The following is a 26,030-nucleotide window of genomic DNA, read 5'->3' on the forward strand; positions in this document are numbered from 1 at the left end:
TCATAATGGTGTCAATTCATTGTATTCTTTCAACATTTTATTATGAAAGCTTTCAAATATATTAAAAGTTTGAAGACTTTTATAGTAAATACCCATATATCTACCACCCAGCATCTCATTAACAATTTATTATACTTGTCCTATCAGGTATCTGTCATCTTATTTGTGCATTTCAAGGTAAATTGCAGGCATCAGTTTACCATTTGATAGTCCTTCCAAATGCATTTTACTAATTAGATTCAGTATTTGCAGATTTTTTCTTTTAAACTTTTTATGAATTGAAATATACACATTTTAAGTGAACATTGACTAAGTTTTGACAAATTCATACATTTGTGGAACTCTAAACTCTATCAAGATGTAGAATAGCACGATCAACTCGGGAAGTTCTCTCATGCCCTGTCCCAGTTCATCACCTTCATCCCCCCATAGGCAGCCATTATCCTGGGGTTTTTTTGTACATAGATTAGTTTTGCCTGTTCTAAAACCTCATATCAGTGGATTCTAATATTGTGTACTCTTTTGTTTAAGGCTTTTCTTTGACCTAGTATGTTTTTCACTTTTATTCATATTGTTGCATGTATCACTGATCATTTCTTTTTAGAGCTGACTAGCAATTCTTTGTTTGAATACATCATAGTTTATCCATTCTCCTGTGGGTGTGTACCTGGGTTGTTTCCAGCTATTGGCTATTAGTAATGAATTGCCATGATCATTCTTGTTCAAGTCCTTTTGTGGGAATACATTTTCATTTTGGGGATGAGTACCTAGGAGTGCAATTGATGGGTTATAGGGGAAAGTACCAGACCCTTTCTCAAAGCAGGTGAACCAGTTTACACCCCAGGGACAGTGTGTGTAAGTTCCTTTTATTCCACATTCTCACCACATTTGGTGTTGTCTGTCTTATCAATTTTAGCCATCATGATAGATGTGTAGTGGTACCTCATTGTGGTAGTTAATTGTACTAAAAATAACTATTTCTTTTTTTTTTAAAAGATTTTCTTTATTTTTTGAGGGAAGGGGAGGGAGGGAGAGACAAACGTGTGTGAGAGAGACATTGATTGGTTACCTCTCCCACACCCCCAACTGGGGATCTGGCCTGCAACCTAGGCTTGTGCCCTGACTCAGAATTACACCGACATTTCAGTTTGCAGACTTGTACCCAGTCCCTGGAGCCACACCAGCCGTGGCTCAAAATAACTATTTCTTACATCTGACCCCCTCAGTCTGACCACTCTCCACGTGCAGCATTCCCCTGTCTCGGCTTTCCCACTTTCCTCCCAAGTTTTTCTGTACTACTTCAGTTTTCTTATGCCCCTGGACTTTTATGTATAGTACACTCTAGGAGAGAACTATGTTAAAATTCCTCATCGTTATGGTACCAACACATCAAGTTGATTAAAAAAACTATTGTAGATTAATTGGAATTTGTTCCCTTCCTACTTGTTTACCTTGGGGAACCTTTTAGAGGGGAGAGATATTCAGAGGATAAAATTGTACATAGGCTTATATGCACAATCTGTACACAGATTCATAAACATAAGTCATTGTTTTTGTCCATCGACTGTAGAAGATTAGCCACAATTCATCTCTTCATAAGATAAATGTGAAAGGCAAGATCCTATTGGAAATATCTAATGGCACTAAAGTATTCAAGAATTTGGAATCCAGGATATAATATTAAAATCTTTGACAATTTGGTAGTATTTTAAGTTCCTTTGAATAAATTAGTAGATAGCTACCTGAGTTGTAAGTATGGAAAAATCACCCAGGGTACTACCACATCTAATTTAGTTCACTTAGTCCTCTCAACGATAAAAATAGTTACATCCCTGGCCAGTGTGGCTCACTTGGTTGGAGCATCTTCGGGTAACTGAAGAGGTGCGGGTTCAATTCCCAGTCAGGGCATATACCTAGGTTGTGGGTTCAGTCCCTGGTCCAGGCATGAAGAGAGGCAACCAATCAGTGATTCTCTGTTGCATTGATGTTTCTCTCTCTTCTTTCCCGTCTCCCCTACCCCCTCAAAAAAAAAAAAAAAAAAGGCAATGAAAATAGTTACAAAGACTTAGCAGGTTAAACTTTTCTCTTTTCCATATAGTAGTTCTCAACCTTGGCTATACCTTAGAACCATGGGGAGAGGGGTGCTTTTAAAAGTTTGTAGCCTAGGCTCTACTCCAGAACAATTAAATTTTTATCAGACTATCTGGGATGAGACGCAGGCATCTGTAATTTTAAAATCTCCCCAAGTGATTCCAGTGTGCAGCCAAGGTTACAAACCAGTGCCATACAGGAACTCATAAAATAAAATTTAGGTAAGCATAAGACTTTTTTTCCCCATGAAAGTTCCACGCTGCCTACCAACAAAGGTATTAGAAGTTTTTAAGTTAGGCTACACCATTTACAAGCTCTGACTTTGGGCAAGTTCTTTAGCCTGATGATGAAATGAGGTCATAATGAAAAGTTTCAAGTGCAATGAGGAGCACAAAGTAGGTCTTTAACAACCATTGATTTCCTTCACCTTTAAAAGTGGTACAAATTTGAATAAATGAGGACTGTAAACCATCATTCCTCCTCTGTTAGATTTAGGGCAGTCTTACTTATCAGGTGTGACTAACAACAAAGCTCTTGTATTATCAACATAGAAAATAACACAGGGCTCAATTACTAAACTCACTCCTCTCAGTGCAGAGATTAGATAGGGCCTCAAACTCTGTAGTTAAAGTCATCAGCTGAGAACTTGATACTAACAGATAGAATGTACCAAGAGTTAAGTATGTTATGTTAAGTGTGTGCTGAAGAAACTATGCACCTCTTGGATATTTTTTCTTGAAAACATGATGTTTAAACTCTGCCCAATTAAAAAAAAAAAAACCAGTTCTGAATTCTTTCCCTTAAGAATATTTTGCTCTTTTGGACTTTGGGGAAAGTTAATGTCTCTTCTTGGATGTCCTTGAATACACTACAGGGTCTAGAACTATGCCTTGTATAAAATATTTAGGTGGTCATTAAATACTTGATTAATGAATGTTCTCACTTGAAAGATAAGAAAAAATTCTGTTGATTTATATGACTGTTATCTATATGCTTTGAAATAAAGCAACAACAGAAGCTTACAAATATTTGTTTCATTGTCTAAGTTGATGTAGTGCCCATCTTTCTTTAAAGAGGGAGTTTTGCGAAATGAACCGTTCCTTAATCTTTCTGGTGTGAACTGTGAGGGCCGAGGTTTAGAGCAGGACTCCTCAGAGGGGTGGAAATAATTTAAAGAAACAAGTGGCGAGCACACAGTGGGCTGCAGTTAGTGACTTCTGCCACTCTGCAGGGTTTGGCAGCTCTCCCAAAGCAGCCTGAACAGTTCTTGGGATTCTTGAGCTTAATAATCATAAGCAAAGGGTGGAGTTCTAATCCTTCTGAGCGAAAGATAAACGCTGCAGAAGGTGTGTCTTCCAGTGTTCCACTCCCTGGGGTTGAGATCACGTGAGCTGAAAGTACTTCCCTATTCCCAGCGTCGGTCTCCCCTAGGCAGTGATCAGAGTTTGAAAGGGACACAGCAAGGAAGGCAGAAGTAGACTTGGAAGGAAGTGTAAACACAGAAGAAAAGCACAGGACTTCCATAACAATGCCACACTTCACCGTGACTAAGGTAGAAGACCCCGAGGAGGGGGCGACAGCTTCGGTCTCCCAAGAGGGGGAGACCAGCTTAGCAGAAGTAAAAGCCCAGATTCAGCATTCAGATGAACCAGGTAAGTACTCAAGTTTGGAGATTTGGGGACCTAACAGGGGTTTTTTGCAGAAAAAAAAATGGTAACAAATATTCAAAATTTCTTCAGGATAGAGAAAAAGTATTGTGGTTAAAGTGTTCGTCAATCAACTGTTTCACTCCCTTGTATATCTGATAACTTCTCTTTTTTCACATTCTGGCTTGTTTCTCCCCACAATGAGTTCTGTGTTCATTACCTACAGGTGAAATTGAATCGGCAGCAATGTATGAAAGGAGTTTTCAAGCAAAAATAAAGGCACAGTAAAAGTCACTTTATGCGGAATTTAGAATTCACCTTTTGCTCAGGCAGTTTATATCTGGAAAAGTAAAGAAGGAGCCATGGTTCAGTAGTTTTGTACAGTGGACTTTGCACTTGTGACTTCTCAAGTTATTTAGTATTTTGCCTCAGTTTACCAGTTAAACAGTAACTTAAGAGTGAATGGCCTAATAATTTTTAAATAAAAGAACAAAAGTACAGTAGATCTTTATAGTGACTAGCATAGCATTGGGTTTGATAAATTTGATGAATGTAATTATCCTTATAATTTTCTTTTAATAGTAACAGTTACACTTCCTGGGGCAATTGTGGTTTTGAATTTTTAAACACACAATTAAAAGCTTAGTTAATATTATGGTATTAAATATAGTCATAGTGTGAAGCCCTATTTTTTAAGTCTATAAATTTCATAAATTGTCAAAAACTTCTCTGCTCTGTTAATGAAGGCTAAGAGAATAAATAATCTCTCGAGATTTCTTTTGATTTTACGTTTCCCCAGCAGGTAACACATCACAGTTCCTTGCTGTAAACAGCTGTTTACTCTCTACTGTCTCATCAAGCCTTCATGAATTTTTAAGAATCTTAACTAAAGATAAAGGCTATCAAAAACAAATTTCCTTTTGTTTATTTTTTCTACTTGTTGAGAGAATTTACTAGGGAAGATAAAGTTTTATGGAAACTGTCTGCCAGGTTATTTTCATTTTGCTGAATAGTCATGGTGCTAAGAAGTTGAAAGTTAAGTTTAACCTACTTGGAACTTGAACCTCGTTTTCCACAGCTTTAGTGCAAAGTTAGGTTCTCTTTTGGAATTGTATGTATTTGAAACTGCACTTTCTTACTTGCTTACGTTTGCTGCTTTTAGATTTTAATCTTTTTAGGCTTTTGTCTTTGCTATTTTCTTCATTAATTTCACAAAATGCAAACAAGTGAAGTCTATCATCTATACCTCATTTCACTTTTTACTGTTTTTTATTTCCTTTCTTCATCACCTCTCTTATTATTTCATCTGTACTGGTTCCATAATGTTTTAGGAAATTTGCTGCAACACTCAGATTAGAACAGTGTTGAAGTTATTTAATCTATTAGCAGTCCCCCAGAAAAGCCATACATTCTTTATTATAGCAACCAACTTTGCAATAAGTGACATTACTAGGCTTAATTTATTTTCTTCCATGGTAATTATTTTGGACAAGGAAGAAGTGACAGGTATAATCTAACTTGAATTTAATAGGCTTTTTATTGGCATTTTCCATGACAGCCCAGAAAGTATCCACTTTAATGAGCCGTTTTATTTGGTAAGTGAACCTAAATTGTATTCATTTTTACTATCGGGTTAAGTTAGAGGTGAAGAAGGGGAGAAATGTACATGAGAAAAACCTAAAAGTTCTGTTGTTAATGTTTTTTAAAATCCTCACCCTAAGATACGTTTATGGACTTTAGAGAGAGAGGGAAGGGGGAGAGAGACGGAGAGAAACACTGATGTGTGAAGGATACATCGATTGGTTGCCCCTTGTATGCCCGTAGCTGAGGCCCTGGCCCACAACCCTGGCTTGTGCCCTGACTGGAAATTTCACTGGTGACCCTTCAGTTGGCAGGCCCGCAACTCAGTCCATGGAGCCACACCAGCCAGGGCCAGCTCATTCTTTAAATAAATTTTAAAATGCGTTTTTAAAAGATGAGTTTTATTTGAAGTAGACAGGTAATTTGAGATAAAATAAAAATATGAATATAGATATAATATAAACTAGTTTTTAAAAGAACTATATTAATCCTTTCATGCTAGTTGCTAGAATGTTATTCTGTTAGAATCTTGCTTAATTTTGGTTTTGAAGGGGAAAGCAGAAACTAAAACTTTTTTTGAGTATTTTATTTATTCATTTTTAGAAAGAGGGGAAGGGAGGGGAAAAAGAGAAGGAAAGAAGTATGAATGTGTGGTTGCCTCCTGCATACCCTCAACTGGGGACCTGGCCCACAACCCAGGCATGTGCCCTGACTGGGAATCAAACCCGTGACCCTTTGATTTGCAGGCTAGCATTCAGTCCACTGAGCCACAACCAGCCAAGGCTAGAAACTCACATTTTCTTTACTGTTTTCCTTCCCCCCAGTCCAGTTTCTGTGCCCCATCCTCTATTTTCTCAGCAATTTGTATATAGAAGTAGCACGAATCACACTTTATAGTAGTCACCTATTCTCTCTTCCACAAAGACCAACTATAGACTCCTTGAGGGTAGAGACTTTGTGGGATCATTTTTGTATTTCCAGGTGAATTGGACATAATAGGCAATTCAGTGGATAGATTTGTTCTCTGCCTTTTTTGTTCACCAAACATGTTTGGTGCAAATATCATGCTAGGTGTTACACTTTTTTCCTAAGGCTACAAAGACATAGGAAGTATAAGTTCTGCTCCAAAGACAGCAGTATGGTTTTAGAGCCAGAAACTTGTCTTTGAATGTCAGTTCTACTAATTATTACTAATTAGGAGTAGTGATAATTTGTATTATTATATGAATGACTTTGGGCAAGTTATTTAACTTCTTTAAACTTTATTTTATCTCACTGATAAAACAAAGGGAATAATAATACCTACTTCACAGGGTATTTTGAACTACACCTGAACATTAATATAAAGCACTTAACATGCCCTGCCTGGTATGGCTTAGTGAGTTGAGTGCCGGCCTACAAACTGAAAGGTTGCCAGTTTGATTCCCACTCAGAGCACATGCCTGGGTTGTGGGCCAGGTCCCCAGTTGGGGGCATTCAAGAAGCAACCAATTGATGTATCTCTCGCACATTGATGTTTCTCTCCTTCTCTCTTCCCTCCCTTCTCCTCTCTCTAAATATAAGTAAATAGCCCTGCCTGGTATGGCTCACTGGATTGAGTGCCAGCCTGTGAACCAAAGGGTTACCTGTTCCATTCCCAGTCAGGGCACATGCCTGGGTTGTGGGCTAGGTCCCCAGTTAAAGGCACATGAGAGGTAACCACACGTTGATGTTTCTCTCCCTCTTTTTCTCTCTCCCTTCCCCTTGCTCTAAAGATAAGTAAATAAATAGCAGAAAATATCTTTTGAAAAATAATTAAAGGAGTTCCAACCAAGATGGAGGCATGGGTAGAAACTTTTTGCTTCCTTGAACAACCAAAAGGAGGATAACAACCAATCTAAAATCAATAAACAGCCAAAATTGCCAGAAAATCAGACTGCATGGAACTCTGACAATCAAGGAATTAAAGAAAAAATCAACCAGAACAACCAGGCTGGTAAGGCAAACCATGCGGGCTCACTCAGAAAAACTGTGGCGAGGTGGCTGAGGGGAGGGGATGACTACTGAGCTCAGCAGATCTGTGTGGGAGGGACTGACTTAAGGGGAAAACTGAGACTCAGAGCTGACTGTGGGCTACAGCTGGGGTTGCCCCAGTGGGAGATACTTGCAGTCTGACTCGAGAGTCTGTTGGAGAGTGTGTTAGAGATGAGCAGGTGAGCTGCATTGTTCCCTCTCTGGCCCCCTCCCCACAGGCAGTGCAGTAAAGAGGGTTGCCCTGCCCAGGTGAATACCTCAGGCCCTGCCCCCTTACAACTTATCAGGTGCGTCAAGACCAAGAAAGTTGGCCAAAATGAAAGAATACAGCAAAACCTCACAACTAAGCAGTGAGGCAACTGCCAGCCCATCTGATGGAGAATTTAAAGCCCTGGTAATCAAAATGGCTCACAGAACTTACTGTGCTTAGTCAAAAAATGAAAGAACAAATGAAGGATACCCAAAGTGAAATAAAGCAAAATATTCAGGGAACCAACAGTGACAAGAAGGAAACCAGGATTCAAAGTAACAATTTGGAACAAAAGGAAGAAATAAATATCCACCTGGATCAGAATGAAGAAACGAGTCCAAAAAAATGAAGAGAAGCTGAGGACTCTTTTGAAACATTCCAATATCTGAAGTATAGGGGTGCCAGAAGGAGAAGAGCAACAGCAAGAAACTGAAAACTTATTTGAACAAATAATGAAGGAAAACTTCCCTAATCGGGTGAAGGAAAGACTTTTAGGAAGTCCAGGAAGCCCAGAGAGTCCCCAAGAAGTTGGACCCAAAGAGGAACACACCAAGGCCCATCATCATTAAGTTACCCAAGATTAAAGACTAAAAGCAGCAAGACAAAAGGAGACAGTTAACCTACAAAGGAGTTCCCATAAGGCTATCAGCTAATTTCTCAAAAGAAACCTTACAGACAAGAAAGGGCTGGAAAGAAGTATTTGAAGTCATGAAAGGCAAGGACCTGCATCCAAGATTGCTCTATCCAGCAAAGCTATGATTTAGAATGGAAGGGCAGATCAAGTGCTTCCCAGATAAGGAAGGTCAAGTTAAAGAAGTTCATCGTCATCAAGCCCTTATTATATGAAACGTTAAAAGGACTTATCTAAGAAAAAGAAGATCAAAAGTATGAACAATAAAATGACAATAAACTCATAACTATTAACAAATGAACCTAAAAGAAAAGGAAAACAAAAACTGAGCAAACAGCCAGAATAGGAACAGAATCAGAGAAATGGACATCACACAGAGGGAGTTCAGTAGGGAGGGGGAAGGGAGGAAGGGGGGGTACAGGGAAGAAGAAGCATAATTAGTAGGCATAAAATAGATGGAAAAAGATAAAAAGTGGTATAGGAAACAGAAGACTCAACTTATATGTACAACCTAAGCAGGTTGGGAACATGAACTAAACCAGGGGGGGATGCTGGAGGGTTGGGGGGTAGGGCGGAGGGGGGAATAAAAGGGGAAAGTTGGGAAAACTGTAATAGTATAATCAATAAAAAATACTTAAAACAATAAGTGAACACATGTGAGACACAGTACTAAAAATAAGAGCAACCTCTTACTACATTGTGGTTAGTTGTTTAATAAGAACATAAAGAAACTGCTTTGGGTAACAGATGATGAAGAGAATAATATTGCTTGGAGAGGACCCGCACAAGTGTCTCAGAGGATAAGACACAGCTGATTCTTGAAGGGAGATGTGGAGAAGATTACAAGCAATGGGAGCAATCAAGGTGTGACAGGAAGGTATAGAGCATGTGGGAAACAAAAGTTTAAGGTAGTTATCACATTGGGCTTGTGTGTGGTAAAGAGAGCTGAGATGAGGTAGTTAATGAAGTGTTATCAACTTCATTCCCTACCCTGTGGGAATACCCGGTGTCATTGCCTTTTTGGAGATAAAATGAAGCTGTTGACAGTGCCTTTTCTGAGACTACATGGTGAGTAGTAGGTAGTAGCAGAGCCAGTGTTCAAACTTGTAAGTTGTTTTTTTTTTTACACCGTAAGTATCATGTCTCCTGTGTATTCCAATAGCTGAGTTTTTGTCTGTTGCACCTACTAGAAGTTTTAATAGCATTAGGCATTAAATTTAATCAGAAGTTTTTCAACATCTACCAAGATTCTCGGTTTTCTTCCTTTAATCTATTAGCATATTGAATTATATTAATAAAATTCCTGGTGTTGAACCACTTTTACATCGCTAAAATTGAACTTAGTTGGTCATCATACATTATTTATTTTAATTTTTAAAAAGCTTACTGAATTTATTGGGGTGACATTGGTTAATAAAATTTCGTATGTTTCAGGTGTATGATTCTACAGTGCAGTATCTGTATATCGTATTGTGTGTTCACCACCCCAAGTCAAGTCTCCTTCCATCACCATTTATCCCCCTTTACCCCCTTCTGCCTCCCCCACTACGCTTCCCCTCTGGTAACCACCTTACTCTTGTTGATGAGTTTGTTGTTTTTGCTTCATCCTTTCACCTTTTTTACCCAACTGTCCTCCCCTCTGACAGCTGTCAGTCCACTGTATCTGTGAGTCTATTTCTATTTTGTTAATTTTGTTTTGTTTGTTAGATTCCACATCTAAGTAAAATCATATGGTACTTTCTCTGGCTTATTTCACTCAAACTTCTAGGTTTTATATGCTTCTCATCACCCTTTAATGCCAAGTCCTAGCTTTTTAGCATCTTAATGTGCACAGGCCACGGGACTTTGATGTGAGCATTATCAGGTCTGTGAATTTTTTTTCTTTTTAGAATAGGAACAGTACACAGTTTTACTGTTTATTGCATTTACATAATCAGGTATAGGTAGTATATTCGTTCATTTACTTAAATATTTATTGAGTTTAAGTATTTCCATGCAATAATTGTCCTAAATGGCCTCATTCCTCAGATCTTCTTATAGTATCTATGATTTAGGCAGGTTTTGACTGCTGGGCTTGCCTTCACTTGAGAAAGGTTGCAGATTGGAATATTTCCTTTACTTTCGAAATAGGGTTTTTAGGAAATTTTCAGAAACAGACCTATAATAGAAAAAAAAGGAACCTATGTTGGTATTGAACAGCACCTCCAAACATTAACTCCCACATAGTCCAAATGGTATTAGAGAGATTTTGTATTAAATGGAGTTTAAATTTTATTAGGAACCCACAGGATGCTAGACTGTTAACTAAACATTAGTCCTGCTTGTTACCCACAAGTCATGAAAGGCTAAATTTTTTACTATTGCACCTACTAGAAGTTTTAATAGCATTAGGCATTATGTTCTCAAGACGGTGATATGACTATTGTCTTTCATTGACTAACATTAAAATGGATCAAAATAAACAGCTACAGAGCATCTTTATATTGATAAAAAATCTTTTCTGTAATGAAGATTATTAGTTTTTTGGTGAGGCAGAATCAATTTAACTGTTCATGTGGGGTTTTTACCAACCCAACTTAAGAACTTTGGATCTGCATGTTTTAAAATCTCAGGGTCAGAGTTTTTTTTTCATGTCATTGAGGAATGTGTTTCTGCCTCCCTCCTACCCCCAATATTCTATCATTGTCAGAAAGCCTAACTGCCTGGAAATATCTTTCCAATTCTTTTTTTCTGTGTATCAAAGACTTTAATACAAGAATACAAATTTGAGCCTGAGTCCTTACAGTTCTTTACATCTGAAAACTTTGTTTAATTTGTTAACCCTTCATTGTTACGTTATGCGCTGACAATCTTGAGCACTTTCATTCCCTATTTCAATACTGTTATTAACAGGTGTTAAGAATCTCTTGCTGCTCACATTTTCTTGCTTAGTGTACCAACCCTCTGTGTACTACTGTCTGCTACTTGTGCCCCACAGGAGATATACCAGATTGGAACTGATATTTTTCTGTAAAGATAAAAATATCTCCAACTATATTTATATTTGGAGAAATACAGATTTCTCCAGGATATATATACATGCATATTGCTTAACATGTTTTATTCTATACTCAAAGCAACATTTAGCTTATGATTATAAAAACATTAAGTGCAATTTTAGCATATTGTAAAATATTCAAAACATTTTTAAATTTTAGACTGAATTTAGACATATGACCTAGATTACAAAATTGATTATTAGCTGGTAAACTCTAAAGAATTTAGCATTTCTTGGTTTTGCCAAGTTGAAAATGGAAACAGTTTTATTGAAACCATCATCAATATTATAGTAATAATTGTTGACCACCTACTATATGCCAGGCATTTTACCAATTTTGGCTTATTTAGTCCTCATAACAATAAGGACAGGTCATCATTACCACCATTTTAGAGATCAGGAAAGTGAGGTGCTGAGACGTCAGGTTATGTAAGTGGTAGGTGTGGAATTCAAACTAAGGTCTCTGTGACTTTCTTCACTGCCGCACACTGTCCCTTTAATTTAAACACACACATGGTTTTGTTTTCTGAAGTAGGCTGCTCAGTTTTCTTAGTAGTTACTAATTCTTTTTAGGTTCTATTTCTTTTGTCTCGTATTTCTCAAAATTAATTGAAAGTTACTTGCTGTTTCTACCTTTTATTTGTTGGATTGCTTTTTTATTTGGTATAGAATATTTCCAAATATATAACAAGAATAAATATACATCTGAAGGTATAAAAGATATGTTTATTTTAGTGCACTAGAAAAAATTATAATATTTCAAGTATCATTACTTAAAATGAAGCTAGGTAATACACAAGTCTGTTTAGAGAAAAATACTAACACAGGTAGAACATAGGCTTGGTAAAGATTGAATATGGTGCATAAATAACATAAATGATTTTGATCAGATCCAAACCCTTTTATAGTGAATTACACTTCATTTCCTTTCCTGAGTGTTCATTTCACTGTAACATACAATGTTTTTCTGATAAAAGATTTTGATAATTGTGTTAGAAATGGCGAACCTATATATAGTGAGAGTACTTTTCAAAAGCTGTTTTCATCTTCCTCCCACCAAATTCTTTGATTATATATATATTTTCATTTGTACTCTCTTTTGCTGTCTGCTCCGTGTCTACCATTAAAAAATTACACAAACCTACATCACCTCAAGACCAAACCCATTCACCTTTCCTCCAAGAGGACTTTCCTAATTCTCTGCCCCACCTTTGATTATTCAATCAATCAGTAAGTATCTATCAGCACTCAAACATAAACTTTGCAGTATGCCCTGAACTTGTCAATGGCTTTGTAATTATATTTGTATCTGCGGGTGAGGGATAGTGTTTCAATTGTTTTTTTTGAAAATTTTGTGTATAGATATTTATAATTATATATAGCAATATATATATATATATATATTTACATCTTAAAACATTATTGTGGAAAATTTTCAAACTCATAAAAGTTCAATGGCTTTCTGTTCATTTTTCTTACCTGTTGGTGTTTTTATTTTTAGATGTTCTCTATCTTTAGGGGTATTGGCCTTTTGTAATGTAAGTTGCAAATATTTTTCCCAGCTAGTATGTCTTTTAACATTTTATTGAGGTATAATTTGCATAAGATAAACCACACATATTTAATATATATAGTTTAAGGAGTTTTGAAATATGTGTACACCCCTGAAACAATTATAATCAAGAAAATAAACATTTCCATCATCTCCAAAAGTTTCCTTGTGCCCTTTTATAAGCCCTTATCCAATTCTCTGGTCCCCAGGTGACTACTGATCTGTCTTTTGTCACTATGCATTAGTTTGCATTCCCTAGAATTTTATGTGAGTGGAATCATGCTCTCTTTTGTCTGACTGCTTTTATATAACACAACTATTTTGAGACTTATTCATCTAGTCAATATCCTTTAAATTTGACTTATGTTAAGATACTCATTAAAAAAAAAAGATACTCATTATTTCTCAGAACTTCCTGTTTAGGTCAGTAGTTGGTAATGGTACAAACCACAGATATTTGTACCCCACAGACCTTTTTAAAATTTTGGTTTGCCAAGATTTGAATGTTTTTAGGATTAGTCTGTAAACATGACTGACTTTTCAGAGAGGGTTCTGGGAAGGTAAAATCTTACTATTTCTGTGTTCCTGATTCCAGCCTCTGCCTACCTCTCTTCAGCCAAATGGCCAGTGTTCAGTTAGGTGCAGTGAACCCTGGGCTATGAGGGAGCTCTGTCAGAGAGAGCTGGCCCAGGTCTTGTTCCTCCGGCTGGAGAAGAGCTTGGGGGTGGGGATAAGAATGCCAGATCTAGGAAAGGGCTTGGCTTGGGGGAGATCCATGGACTCCTGGGAGCAAGGAGAAAGGAAAAAGGGACATGTCTTCCTGTCCTTGAGGCTAAGAGATGTAAGGAGACCTGAGAACCAGGAGGCTTCCTCCTGGGTCGCTGCAGGGTTGGCAGCTTGCCTGCTGCACTTGCCTGCCTACTGGGGTGGAGACTGCTGTGCCTTTCTGTTCTCTTGAGACTGCTGCTACTTGTGATCCTTGAACACCGAAACCTAAGCCCCTGTGAGGTAACAGACAACCCATCTGGGAAGCCAGACAACCAGAAAGAGAAAAATAACTTAGAATAAACAATGCAAATAGAAATGGTGGAGAAGACAACAGCTTGAATATGAAAATAATAAATAATAGGAACATTTAAGGAGGTTCAAGTAAGGAATTAAAAAAAGATTTTATTGATTTCCCTGCTAAATACTTATTGTTACATGACTCTCAATCCACGCACATACCTTTCTTCACTATCTCCACTGAAATAAGAGTACCTTAAGATTAGGAACTTTTTCTCCCATAAAACTGCTGATCTGTTGTTACTATCCTCTGCCCACAACACTGTCTCGCACACAGTAAGCATCCAGTACTTAATTACTGAATAAGGAATGAATGAGTAACATAATGTATTGGCCTGCAAGATAAGTGGAAGAAATATTTAAAGCTCAGAGCCAAAAATACAAAGAGTTTCAAAGCAATAATAGGAGATTTGGAGAGTAGATTCTGGACACCTAATATGGCTAACGTAAGTTCAAGAAAAAGGAACAAATGGAGGAGAAGCAATAAAATAAATGTCCTGAGTTAAAGACTTCATTGCAAAAAATGAAGTTTCAGGGAAGATCATTGACAGCATACACTTAGAGTTATCCTGGTAAAATTATTGAACTCCAAGGATTCATCTTGGAGGCTTCCAGATAGATTTATTGTACAAAGTATCAGACTGGCATCAGAATTCTAATCCTCAACACTGGAAATTTGTAGACAGTGGAAGAGTATCCCTAGATTACCAAGAGAAAAGGTAATCCTAAATCCCTATTCCCAGTGAAGATTCCTACAAGGGGGAAATATGTTACAAACATAACAAAAATTTAGAGAGCATATTATTACTTAACTCTTGTGAGAACATTTAAGGTTTTTAATTAAATAAATGAGCCATAACAGATCACAAGATGAAAGGGATAGAAATAGAAGAAAATGACAGACTATGAGCGTGTGTTATATAAATGCTAAGTAAAGACTCTAACCAAAAGGAACATGTTCAGGGAACAATTCAATAATACTTATGATGTAAAAGTACTAAATAAGTCAATGGAGAACCTCAAAATTGTGGGAGGAAAAAGAGGTAGGTAAAAGCTTTTCAAGTGGAGATTAGGAGAGAAAGAAGTGCCAATAAGCACATATAAAGCTGCTCAGAAATCATTAGTCATCAAGGAAATGCACATCAAAACCACAATGAGATATCACTTCACATCCATTAGGAAGGCTCTAATCAAAAACATGGACAATAACAAGTGTTGACAAGGATGTGGAAAAACAAACCCTCATATACCACTAATAGGAACAAAACGGTATAACCAATTTGAATACACAGGGCCCAACACAGATAATGCCCTTTATTATAAAACCATAAACGTAATTCTGCAACGTAAGAATATCACACTCAAGCATACCATATGACATTTTAGGTGAAATGTTCAAATTAAAACTATAAATTATTATACCCTTATTATTATTACCCTACCAACCACACTTAGGCAGGCATTACTTCTGCCAGACCCTGCAGTTTGGCAGTTTCTCAAAAAGTTAAATATAGAGCTACCATATGACCCAGCAATACTAGGTATATGCCCAATGAGAATAAATGTCCATGCAAAAACTTGTACGGGTATGTTTATAGCAACATTATTCATAATAGCCAGAAAAAGATAGGACCAACCCAAATGTCCACTGATGAATAAATTAATAAAATGTATATTTGTGTAATGAGACGTTTTTGGCAATAAAACAAATGAAGTACTGAAATACATTAAAATATGGATGAACCTTGAAAACATAATCTACAGAAAGTAGATTAGTGGTTGCTTTGGATTGGGCAAGGTGGCTAAGTGAGGTCGAGACTGACTACTGATGGGTACAGGGATACTTGTAGAGGGGCACCAAATTCTCAGATTGTGGTGATAGTTGCCCATTGTGACTATTAAGAAACATTGGATTGAACACTAAATGGATGAATTATATGGTATATAAATTATTTCAATAAAACTTTTTAAATAACATGCAACAACTTGCATGAACCGTTAAGTCCTTCTGCTGAATGAAAGAAGCCAGTCTCAAAGGTTACGTACTGTAAGACTCAAGTTTATTTTTTTAATTATGGTAGATTATGACACAGTTACTAATCAAAACATGTATGTGTGAGTACATACGCACTAAAAACTGTGTTTTTAAAAATTTCAGTGTACATGTACAATAGTTTTTGCCTTTTTATGTTTGAAAATTTAGAAAAAATGTTAAATTAAGCTTGTATTAAACAACTAACCTTATCAGAAATTTTTATCATTTCCTCTTAGTCCCCATAATACAAAGCTTTAGCTGCTTAGTTCCCTAGCTCTTTAGCTTCTTTTAATTTGGGTGTTTGGCTCAATTCCCTTCCCTCCTTTTTGTTAAGGAGATAATCTATATAGTCAGGCCTTATTCTTTCAAAACCATCTTAAAATGAAGGAAGCATGAAATATGTTTTATTATAGTACATGAAGAATGATTTCAATCATCCACAAAGCCAAAGAAGCATGTAAGGTATCAACAATATTCTTGCATGTTTACAATTCCCAAATCCTTTCTTCTGTCACTTCTTGGTGAGATTTGTCTATTTTTTTCTTAACTGTATAAGTACTGCCCTCTCCAAGCATATATACTTTTCTCAGCTGATGAGTTTGTGGATTTGGCTCAAGAAACTGTCTTTATCTTTGTATTGTACGGTGAACTTTATTAAAGCTGCTTTCTGCTATTGTGCTTGCTATCTTCCAAGTGTTATATAGACTGAGCATTAAAATTAGAACTGTCTTCATCACAGATGAGTTCTTCAACTTCTAGTGGATATGCCCATATATCTAGGAAGTGTTTTTAACAAAACTTAATTTTTCAAATACATTCAAAACATAATTTACACATTTGTTTCTTTATGCAAATCTGAAGCACAAACTAAGAAAAGTAGCCTTGTAAGGACATTTCTCATGCTTGGGACACCCTACTAAACAACACTGGTTTCCTCAAGGACCTCTATTAATCTCTTGCTTATACTTAGCATATGCACCAGAATTTGAAGAATATTGTTGACCATTACCCAATTCTGGTGGCAGATCCGCCTGTGCATCCTAGTGCCCTCTACTTCTTTATGAATAGAGCCCAGTATCGGCCCCCCAGTTCCATCAGTTCTGCCTTCTCCAACATTGGACTGTCACCCTCCCTGCACTATAGTGGGCCCCTGCTGTAAGAGATGGGCTTGAGTGGCCTCTATAAGACTTATGTAACTGCTCCTGGTTCTTGGTTTACTCGAGCTTCAGCTACATACCTGCTGGCTGCTGTTGCCTCATCTTTTCATTAAAACAAGTCAGATGGATCAGAGGAAAGATTGTTAAATGAATTCTCTTTAAATTTCCTCAGGACTTGTGTATAGTGTTCTCTGCTCCCATAGGCATGCTTGGCTCTGCATTTTCACTACTTCCTACCTTAATGAACTGTCTCATCCTTTTAGTGTCTAGATTTGTTGTGGGATAATTGGCATGACAGCATTGCTTTCATAAAGCCTTTCAATGATTTTTTTCATTGTTTCCTTCTATGGTTGCACTTTGTTCTGTTCGCTAGTATTTCCAGGGCTTGATTTCAGCTCCTCTCTTTGCCTTGACTTTTAGGAAAGTTTATCCTTTTATCTTGAACTCTTACGTTTTGATGACTTTAAAATCATTATTTTCATCATTAACCTTTTATTGAAACTCATCCTCATTTGTTTCAGTCTTTTTTTGAAATCACTTTACATCAGTCACTCATTTAACAAACAGTGATGTGCACTTTATAGTATGTACAAAGCTCTATGTTAGAAAAAATTGTTACTGTCCCTGCAGCATTAAACAAAGCACTTGTAATGAGCAGATAGCCTCCCCCTCTACCCCTTGCCAATTTCCCCAGATTGACTCACTGAGCTTTCTCTCATTTTCTTTACTTAAAAAAAATATTGATTGATTTTCCTCCTTTCATTCTTAAACTTAGCAGCTGTGTTGCTGGTAGTGGGAAGGAGGGCATATGTCACAGCTATGAAATTTGGTGCCACAACAAATTCACCATTTTCAATCTCAACTGTGCTGTTAACACTGTTCAAAATTTCTTCTGTGTTATTCTAGTTAGCCTCTTTTATTTAAGTTTCTCACAAAACTTAAAATGCTCATTAAGCCCCCAATCCTCTTTTCCCTTATATTCAGCATGTCTGAACTTCTGCTTCACAGAGAAAACTATATTTCCAAAACACCTTTTTCCAAATTCTTACCAACATCTGTATTCACACCTATTCTTTACCTTCTTCTTGTTGTTTTTTAATGTATTTTATTGATTATGCCATTACAGTTGTTCTATTTCCCCCTTCATTCCACTCCACACCCCTCCCCCACCATTCCCCCCCTTTAGTTTATGACCACGTGTCTCAGGTTCTTTAGATTCTATATTTCCCATACTATTCTTGCCCCCCCCCCATCTATTTTCTATCTACTGTCTATGCTACTTATTTTCTGTACCTTCTCTCCCCTTCTCCTCCTCCCACTCCCCTATTGCTAACCCTCCATGTGATCCTCATTTCTATGGTTCTGCTCCTGATCTAGCTGTCTTCTTAGTTTGCCTTTGTTTTAGGTGTGGTTCTTAATAACTGTGAGTTTGCTATCTTTTCACTGTTCATCTTTTTTATCTTCTTTTTCTTAGATAAGTCCCTTTAACATTTCATATAATAAGGGCTTGGTGATGATGAACTTCTTGAATTTGATCTTATCTGAGAAGCACTTTATCTGCCCTTCCATTCTAAATGAAAGCTTTGCTGGATAGATCAATCTTGGTTGTAGGTCTTTGGATTTCATGACTTGGAATACTTCTTTCCAGCCCCTTCTTGCCTGTAAGGTCTCTTTTGAGAAATCCACTGACAGTCTGATGGGAATTCCTTTGTAGGTGACTGTTCCCTTAGCTCTTGCTGCTTCTAGGATTCTCTCCTTCATTTGAATCTTGGCTAATGTAATAATGATGTGCCTTGGTGAGTTTCTTCTTGGGTCCAACTTCTTTGGGACTCTCTGAGCTTCCTGGATTTCCTGGAAGTCTATTTCCTTTGCCAGATTGGGGAGGTTTTCCTTTATTATTTGTTCAAATAAGTTTTCCACTCATGGCTGTTCCTCTTCCCCTTTTGGGAGGCGTAGGTGGAAGCACTGCGCCTTCTAGCACAACTAGGTTTAAAAACAACAAAGTTTTAGCAACAAAAACATAGCTAAACCACAGAAAATTGAACTACACGAAGTCTGACAACAACGAACCCTTCAGCCAAGCCGGTAAGAGGGGCAGAGCCAGCAGCAGAGTGGGGTCGGGCAGGAAAGATCCACCAGACCAACCTGGTGCGTGACCCAGGTGCGCCAGCAGCCATGGGCAGATCCCAGCTGTGGAGAAGCAGGCAGACCCACTGAGGGCGCAAGGTGGTGGACCCACTGAGGGCGCAAGGTGGTGGACCCACTGAGGGCTGATTGCAGTCACACATTAGCATGCAGATAAACTGGTGAAGGAGCTAGCAGTGAGACGGACCACGCAGGCCCCAGCAGCAGAAAGCGGCAGAGGGGACCACTATTATCCCTCTCTGACCACGCCCCCACAAACAGTATCACAAACCAATGACCTGGGTGTCCCCACCCTGGTGAACATCTAAGGCTCCGCTCCTCATATGTAATTGGCACGAACAGATCAAAACATGGCTCAAGAACAACTCACAGCCCCAGAGCCCATAAATCTAAGCGACCAAGAAATAGCCAAACTTTCAGATGCACAGTTCAAAACACTGGTGATCAGGATGCTCACAGAACTGGTTGGTTTTAGTCACAAATTAGAGGAACATGTGAAGGCTAAACTAATTGAAATGAATGGAAATACACAGGAAACCAAAAGTAATGGAAAGGAAACTGGGACTCAAATCAAAGGAGTGGACCAGAAGGAGGAAAAAAATGACCAAACAGAAAAGGATGAAGAAACAAGAATTCAAAAAAATGAGGCAAGGCTTAGGAACCTTCAGGACATCTTTAAAAGCTCCAACATTCTTCTTGTTGTTATTCAATACTTATCTGTATACCTGTGCTGTAGAGCCTTTCTTGCCTCCTCTTTCCTGGGTTGTCTACTACATTATGGACTCGTTTGCCTCAGTTAAAACACTCAAGCTCTCCTCAGGTCTCTTCCTCTCTTTTCCTGTCTTTAACCAATTTTGCTCATTTGGTCTCCCAAATATTTCTCAAGTCTGTCCTCTTCTCTCCATTCTCATTGCTGCTACAATTAGTTCATATTAGTCCTTAGTCACTTCTTATTTAACCTCGGAAAGCCTGCTAATTGCAGTAACTTCCAGAGGAATTTTTCTCAAATATACATGTCATCTTTTTATTCCCCTATTTAAAACCCTGTAGTCTTTGCCCATTGCTTGCTGAATAAAGTCCATACTGCACAGCAGGTCATACATGTTCCTTCATGATCTAGAACATCCCTTGCCTCCTTGCCTGTCTTTCATGCACACTGCACACCAGATATAAGAAATGTTCTTGAATGTCTGTTTTTTTCACATATTTGTTTCATCATCCTGCAAAGTTCTTTCGTGCACTTACCAAGCAAACACTCTTAAGACTGAGCTCAAACATCACTTCTTCCTTAGTGTCTTTTCCATTACATTTTTCAGGGGTTGTAATGTACAGTTCTATATCAATTTGTATCTTTAATACAGTACTATAATCATTCTGATGTAATTGAGTCAATAATGACAACTACCTAGTACTACTCCTCTAGAGTCCACACTAGAGACACGTGTTAGCACGTGGATAAATTACAGTGGTCTAGTAATGAGTGTGTCTGTTGGTCTCCAATAAATCTGGCATTCATTTCCCTTTGCATATTGCACTCATGTTTCCTTACCTGAAAAATACCTTCTTTTAAAAAAATATTTTATTTAATTTTGAGAGAGAGGGGGAGGGAGGGAGAGAAACATCAATGTGTGAGGTAAACATCGATCAGTTGCATCCCACACACCTGCCAACCCAAGCATGTGCCATGACCCAGAATTGAGCCGACAACTTTTGTTTCTGGGGACGGTACCCAACCCGCTAAGCCACACCAGCCAGGGCAATGTTTTCATTTTTAGACTTAAGAGAATTTCAGTGGTTTTTGTATCCCAGACATGTTCTGTTTATTCCTCCCCTATGATTTTAAGTTCTACATGATTTTTAAAGTTTTTAAAAAAATTGGCCCTGGCTGGTGTAGCTCAGTGGATTGAGCATGGGCCTGTGAAGCAAAGAATCAAGGTTCGATTCCCAGTCAGGGCACATGCCTGGGTTGCAGGCCAGTTCTCAGAGAGGGACACATGAGAAGCAACCACACATTGATATTTCTCTCCCTCTCTCCTTCCCTTCCCCTCTCTTTGAAAATAAATGAATAAAATTTTAAAAATTGTACTTTAAGCTCACATGGCCTTGATCCATATTGTTCCTCCCCTTCTTTGGACCCTTGCAGCACTGAAGGCTGTGCCACAGGGTTTTGGCTCTCCCACCTTGGACACACCAGTTTTCTCAGGTCTAGTTCCTTCTGGAACGTGGGAATAATTCTTCCTCACATGGCGGCTGTGGAGATTTGGTATGATGAACATAAAAAATTTCCCCTGAATTTAATCACTGAGAGTCTGCGTTTATAATCTTCCCAGTTTTATCTATCATCTTTGCATTAATATTTTGTCTTAAATTGAGGTACTGATTTTCTGGGGGAGTTTTTATAAAGGAAACTTTGTCACTAAATGAAATGCCGGCATGCTTGCATAAAAGACTGTAAAACTAAAAATAAATGTAATGCAGACGACATTCATCTCGCTAGATAACTGTTGCCAGGTAGAGGCTCTGAACCTGTTAAAAAAGAGAACATCAAATTTCGAAGAGATGTTCAATATGTTCCAGCACAAACATTAAAAAAATGGTATTTGATAAAGTGCTTTGACTCTGAGTTAACAGGGTTAATGGCAGGGCTGTAAGAAGAATGTGGAATCACATCCCGATCATCTAAAATTATAGTTAAAACCTACCAAGAGTCTAGAACAAAAGGAACTTAATAAATAAAGTTTTAAAGGTAAAATTACAAAAAAATTATGTATAGTTGTATTCTAGGAGTATTCAAAAGTATAAAAATAACAGAAAATAGTCTGGTTACTAAACTTTCTCAAATACTGAAAACAGAACCATATTTGCTATTTCAGGTGGATGATCTTTATCTCTTCCTAACTTCTCTGCCCTTTCAGCCCTGACTCTGTATTGGATTTCATAACCACAGGAGCTTCCCCTACCTTTCTCATGCCCTGTGGTGGGAGGGGAGGGTGTCTTACTGGGGTAGGTAGAATTTCTGAACTCTTCTATGTTGCAGTAGGCATAATGCGGCCATTCATGGTCACTATGTAGTTCTATTTTGTTGACTGCATAATTATTTCAATTATTTCATAATTACCTAATTGGAATGTCTTTTACCTTAGTTATTTCATCCTGGGATAATTGAGTTAATTATATTACTAATATTCATTTTTGGATATTTGTAGTATATTTGTATGGCTAAAGGCCTCACTTCAAGTTTCTGATGAGGTGTCACATTTTCTGAGAGACCTTTTTAGACTCAGTATGAAAACCAGCACAGAAATTGTCCCCACTAATCCTCTCTCTTCTCCTAGTCTGCTTTTTTTATGTCTTATCACTCTTGACTTACAATACAGGATGTTGTTTGTTTATTGTTTGTGTCTTCCCCCAAATGTGTAAACTCCTCAGTGGTAGAGATTTTGTTACTGCAGTTTTATTAGTTATAATAATGTTTCACATGTAGCAGGAGCTCAGATGATATTGATTGAATAAATGAATGAAAATAACTACAAATTTTAAGCAACATGGACATTACATTTGCAGACTAACTCATGGGCTCTCCTTCAGGAGGGAAGCCCATCACGCTCACAACGTTTACCATTCTCACTTCAGTCCTTATCCTATCTTCCTAAGATTTCTACAGAGGACTCTAATTGGTTCCCCATTTCTATTTTTGCTTCCACAGTCCATTCTCCAACCAGCATCCTTCATCTTGTAAAAAGTTAATCAGACATGTAATGCTGCTATTTAAAACCTTCCAGTTGTTTCACATCATTTATAAACTAAAATGCACACTTTTTACTATGGTCTGCAATACTATCACATGAATCTGTTATCTAATTTGCTCACCTATTTTCTTTTGTCTTTTTTTAAGTACATTTCATTTTTTAAATTATATTTCATTGCATATGCTACTATAGTCCCAATTTTTCTCCTTGACCCCCTCCACCTAGCACCACCCACTCCCTCCAGCAATTTCCCCACCACTGTCCATGTCCGTGGGTCATACATACAGGTTCCTTGGCTACTGCATTTTCTATACTGTACTTTACATCCCCTGGCTATTCTGTAACTACCTATTTGTACTTGTTAATCCTGTCACCTCTTCCCCCATTCCCCTACAACCCCCTCACATTTGGCAACCAACAAAGTGCTCTCTTTCTCCACCATTCTCGCTCTACAATTCCCTCTCTGTTCTCTTACTTGCTTAGTTTGTTTTTTAGATTCAATTTGATAGATACGTGTTTATTGCCATTTTATTGTTCATAGTTTTTTAAATTATATTTTATTCATTATGCTATTACAGTTGTCCTGATTTTTCCCTCTTTGCCCCCCCCTTCCACCCAGCACAGCCCACTCCCTCAGGCAATCCCCCCACCATTGTTCATGTCCATAGGTCATATGTAGAAGTTATTTGACTACTCCATTTCCTATATTGTACTTTATATTCTCATGGCTATACTGTAAATGCCTATTTGTACTTCTTAATCCCCCCACCTCTTCACCCATTCTCCCACATCCCTCTCCCTTCTGGCAACCAACAAAACGCTGTCTGTATCCCTGATTCTATCTCTGTTCTTCTTGTTTGCTTAATTTGTTTTTTAGAATCAACTGTTGATAGACTTGTGGTTTTTTTTGTCTTTTTATTATTCATAGTTTTGATCTTTTTCTTAAGTCCCTTTAACAATTCATATAATAATGGTTTGGTGATGATGAGCTCCTTTAGTTTTTTCTTGTCCAGGAAGCTCTTCATCTTCCCTTCAAATCCAAATGACATCTTTGCTGGGTAAAGCAATTTTGGCTATTTGTCCCTGCCTTTCATGACTGAATATTTCTTGCCAATCTGTTCTAGCCTGCAAAGTTTCTTTTGAGAAATCAGCTGATAGTCTTATGGGTATTCCCCTATAGGTAACTAACTTCTTTTATCTTGCTGCTTTTAAGATCCTCTCCTTATCTTTAACCATTGGCATTTTAATTATGATGTGTCTTGGTGTGGTCTTCTTTGCATCCATCTTGTCTGGGACTCTGTGCTTCCTGGACTTGCAAGTCTATTTCCTTCACCAGATTAGGGAAGTTTTGTTTCTTGATTTTTTTTCAAATAGATTTCCAGTTTCTTGCTCTTTCCATTCTTCTGGCACCTCTAAGGTGCAGATGTTGGACCTCTTGAAATTGTCCCAGAGGCTGCTCATACTCTCTTCATTTTTTTTTTAATTCTTTTTCTTCTTGTTGTTCTGATTGGTTGTTTTTTGCTCTCTTATATTCCAAATCATTGATTTGATTCTTGGCTTCATCCACTCTATTGTTGTACCTCTGTAAATTGTTCTTTATTTCAATTAGTGTATCCTTTGTTTCTGACTGGTTCCTTTTTATGCTGCCGAGATCCTCCTCACTAAGTTCCTTAAGCATTATTATAAGCAGTATTTTGAACTCTGTATCTGATAGATTGCTTATCTCCATTTCATTTAGCTGTTTTTCTCTTTTGATCTGTTCTTTCACTTGGGCCATGTTTCTTTGTCTTTTCATTTTGGCAGCATCCCTGTGTTTGTTTCTGTGTATTAGGTAGAGCTGCTTTGACTTTGTAATGCAGTCTAATGTGGTAGGTAATGCAGCCTAATGTGGCCTAATGTGGTAGGTGTCCTGTAGTGTGGCACAGCCTCCCCAATCACCCAAGCTGGGTACCCAAGGTACACCCTTCATGTGGGCTTAGTACACTCTTGTAGCTGAGCCATGGTTGCTGATGGCCGATCAGTGGGAGGGATTCACCTAGACGCGTCAGCTGCAAGGACTGGCTATACCCTTGAACACCAACCTCCACCTTCCGTGGAGGATCAGCAGTGCAGGGGCTAGGTGGAGGGGCTCTGACGTGATCTGTAGCTGTCCACTGGTTGTGCTGGCCCTGGGGTTTCCTGGGTGATTCAGGCCAAGGTCAGCCCTCACCAATCTTTCCTGAGCTATAAAGCAGTTAGAGATGGCTGCTACTTGTGCTGGGCTTGTTTCCCAGGCAAAGCCAAACTATGAATCTAGTCTGGCTGCTGCTAAATCCAGGCTTGGAGTCCTTAGCAAGAGGTGCAGGGGCCGGGGCCTCACGGAGGCTGGCTGTTGCTTGTTTCAGAGGATTTAGAAAGTTGTGAAACATGAACCAAGACCAGCCATTCATGTAGAAAAGCAGCTTGGGTGGGCCCATAGGTGAGTCAGACTGAGTCTCTGGGGATCTCCAGGGTGGGGCAAACAGTATTATCCAGGTTAATGGAGTCTCAGGTATGCCACCAGCTTCCAGGCTCTGTGGTTCCACGCAGGGATGATTCAGAAGAGGGACGATGGCCTCTGCCCACCTTTCTGTCTGGGAGAAAGCTGTGCCCCCAGCTGTCACCTTGATGCAGGACACTTCAGTTTCTCTGGTGTGCCACTGGTGCCTTTCAAGCTGCTACCCCTATGCTGGAGGGAGTGAATCTGAGTAAATCCATGTATGGGTTTTTTAAGAGGAGCTGCGTGGGGCTCCAGAAGTTTCTTCCCCTGACTCAATCCCCACTGTTTTTTTGTAGCCAGAGGTTATGCGGATTTATCTTCCTGGCACTGGAACCCTAGCCTGGAGGCTTGATGTGGGTCTGGGACTCCTCACTCCCTAGATATCCCTGCTGGATTTTTATCCACCACACGCAAAAGTGGGACCAGCCTGTTCCACATCTCTGCCCCTTCTGTCAGTTAATGGATGTGGTTCCTTTAATTCCATAGTTGTCAGACTTCCATTCAATTTGATTTCTGACTGTTTCAAGTGATGGTGGTTCTTTATTTTAGTTGTAAGTTTG

The 26,030-nt window shown here is 38.3% G+C and overlaps 1 protein-coding gene across 2 annotated transcripts in view; it reads left to right on the forward strand.

The window, feature by feature from the left end:
- Nucleotides 1-26,030, forward strand: part of SLC12A6 (solute carrier family 12 member 6) — a 105,696-nt gene that overhangs the window by 19,562 nt on the left and 60,104 nt on the right. The window contains exon 1 of one of the 2 annotated variants that reach the window (XM_037133150.2): nt 2,879-3,743. The exons of the other annotated variant lie outside the window; for it this stretch is intronic. Within the exon in view, the coding sequence (XP_036989045.2) occupies nt 3,620-3,743 (124 nt within the window). The 5' untranslated portion in view covers nt 2,879-3,619. Of the gene's footprint in view, nt 1-2,878; nt 3,744-26,030 lie in introns of those variants that run through there. 2 annotated transcript variants of the gene reach the window in all.

This window comes from Artibeus jamaicensis, unplaced genomic scaffold, assembly GCF_021234435.1.
Source record: "Artibeus jamaicensis isolate MK-2021 breed Jamaican fruit bat unplaced genomic scaffold, CSHL_Jam_final contig_1132, whole genome shotgun sequence".
Classification (NCBI taxonomy): domain Eukaryota; kingdom Metazoa; phylum Chordata; class Mammalia; order Chiroptera; family Phyllostomidae; genus Artibeus; species Artibeus jamaicensis.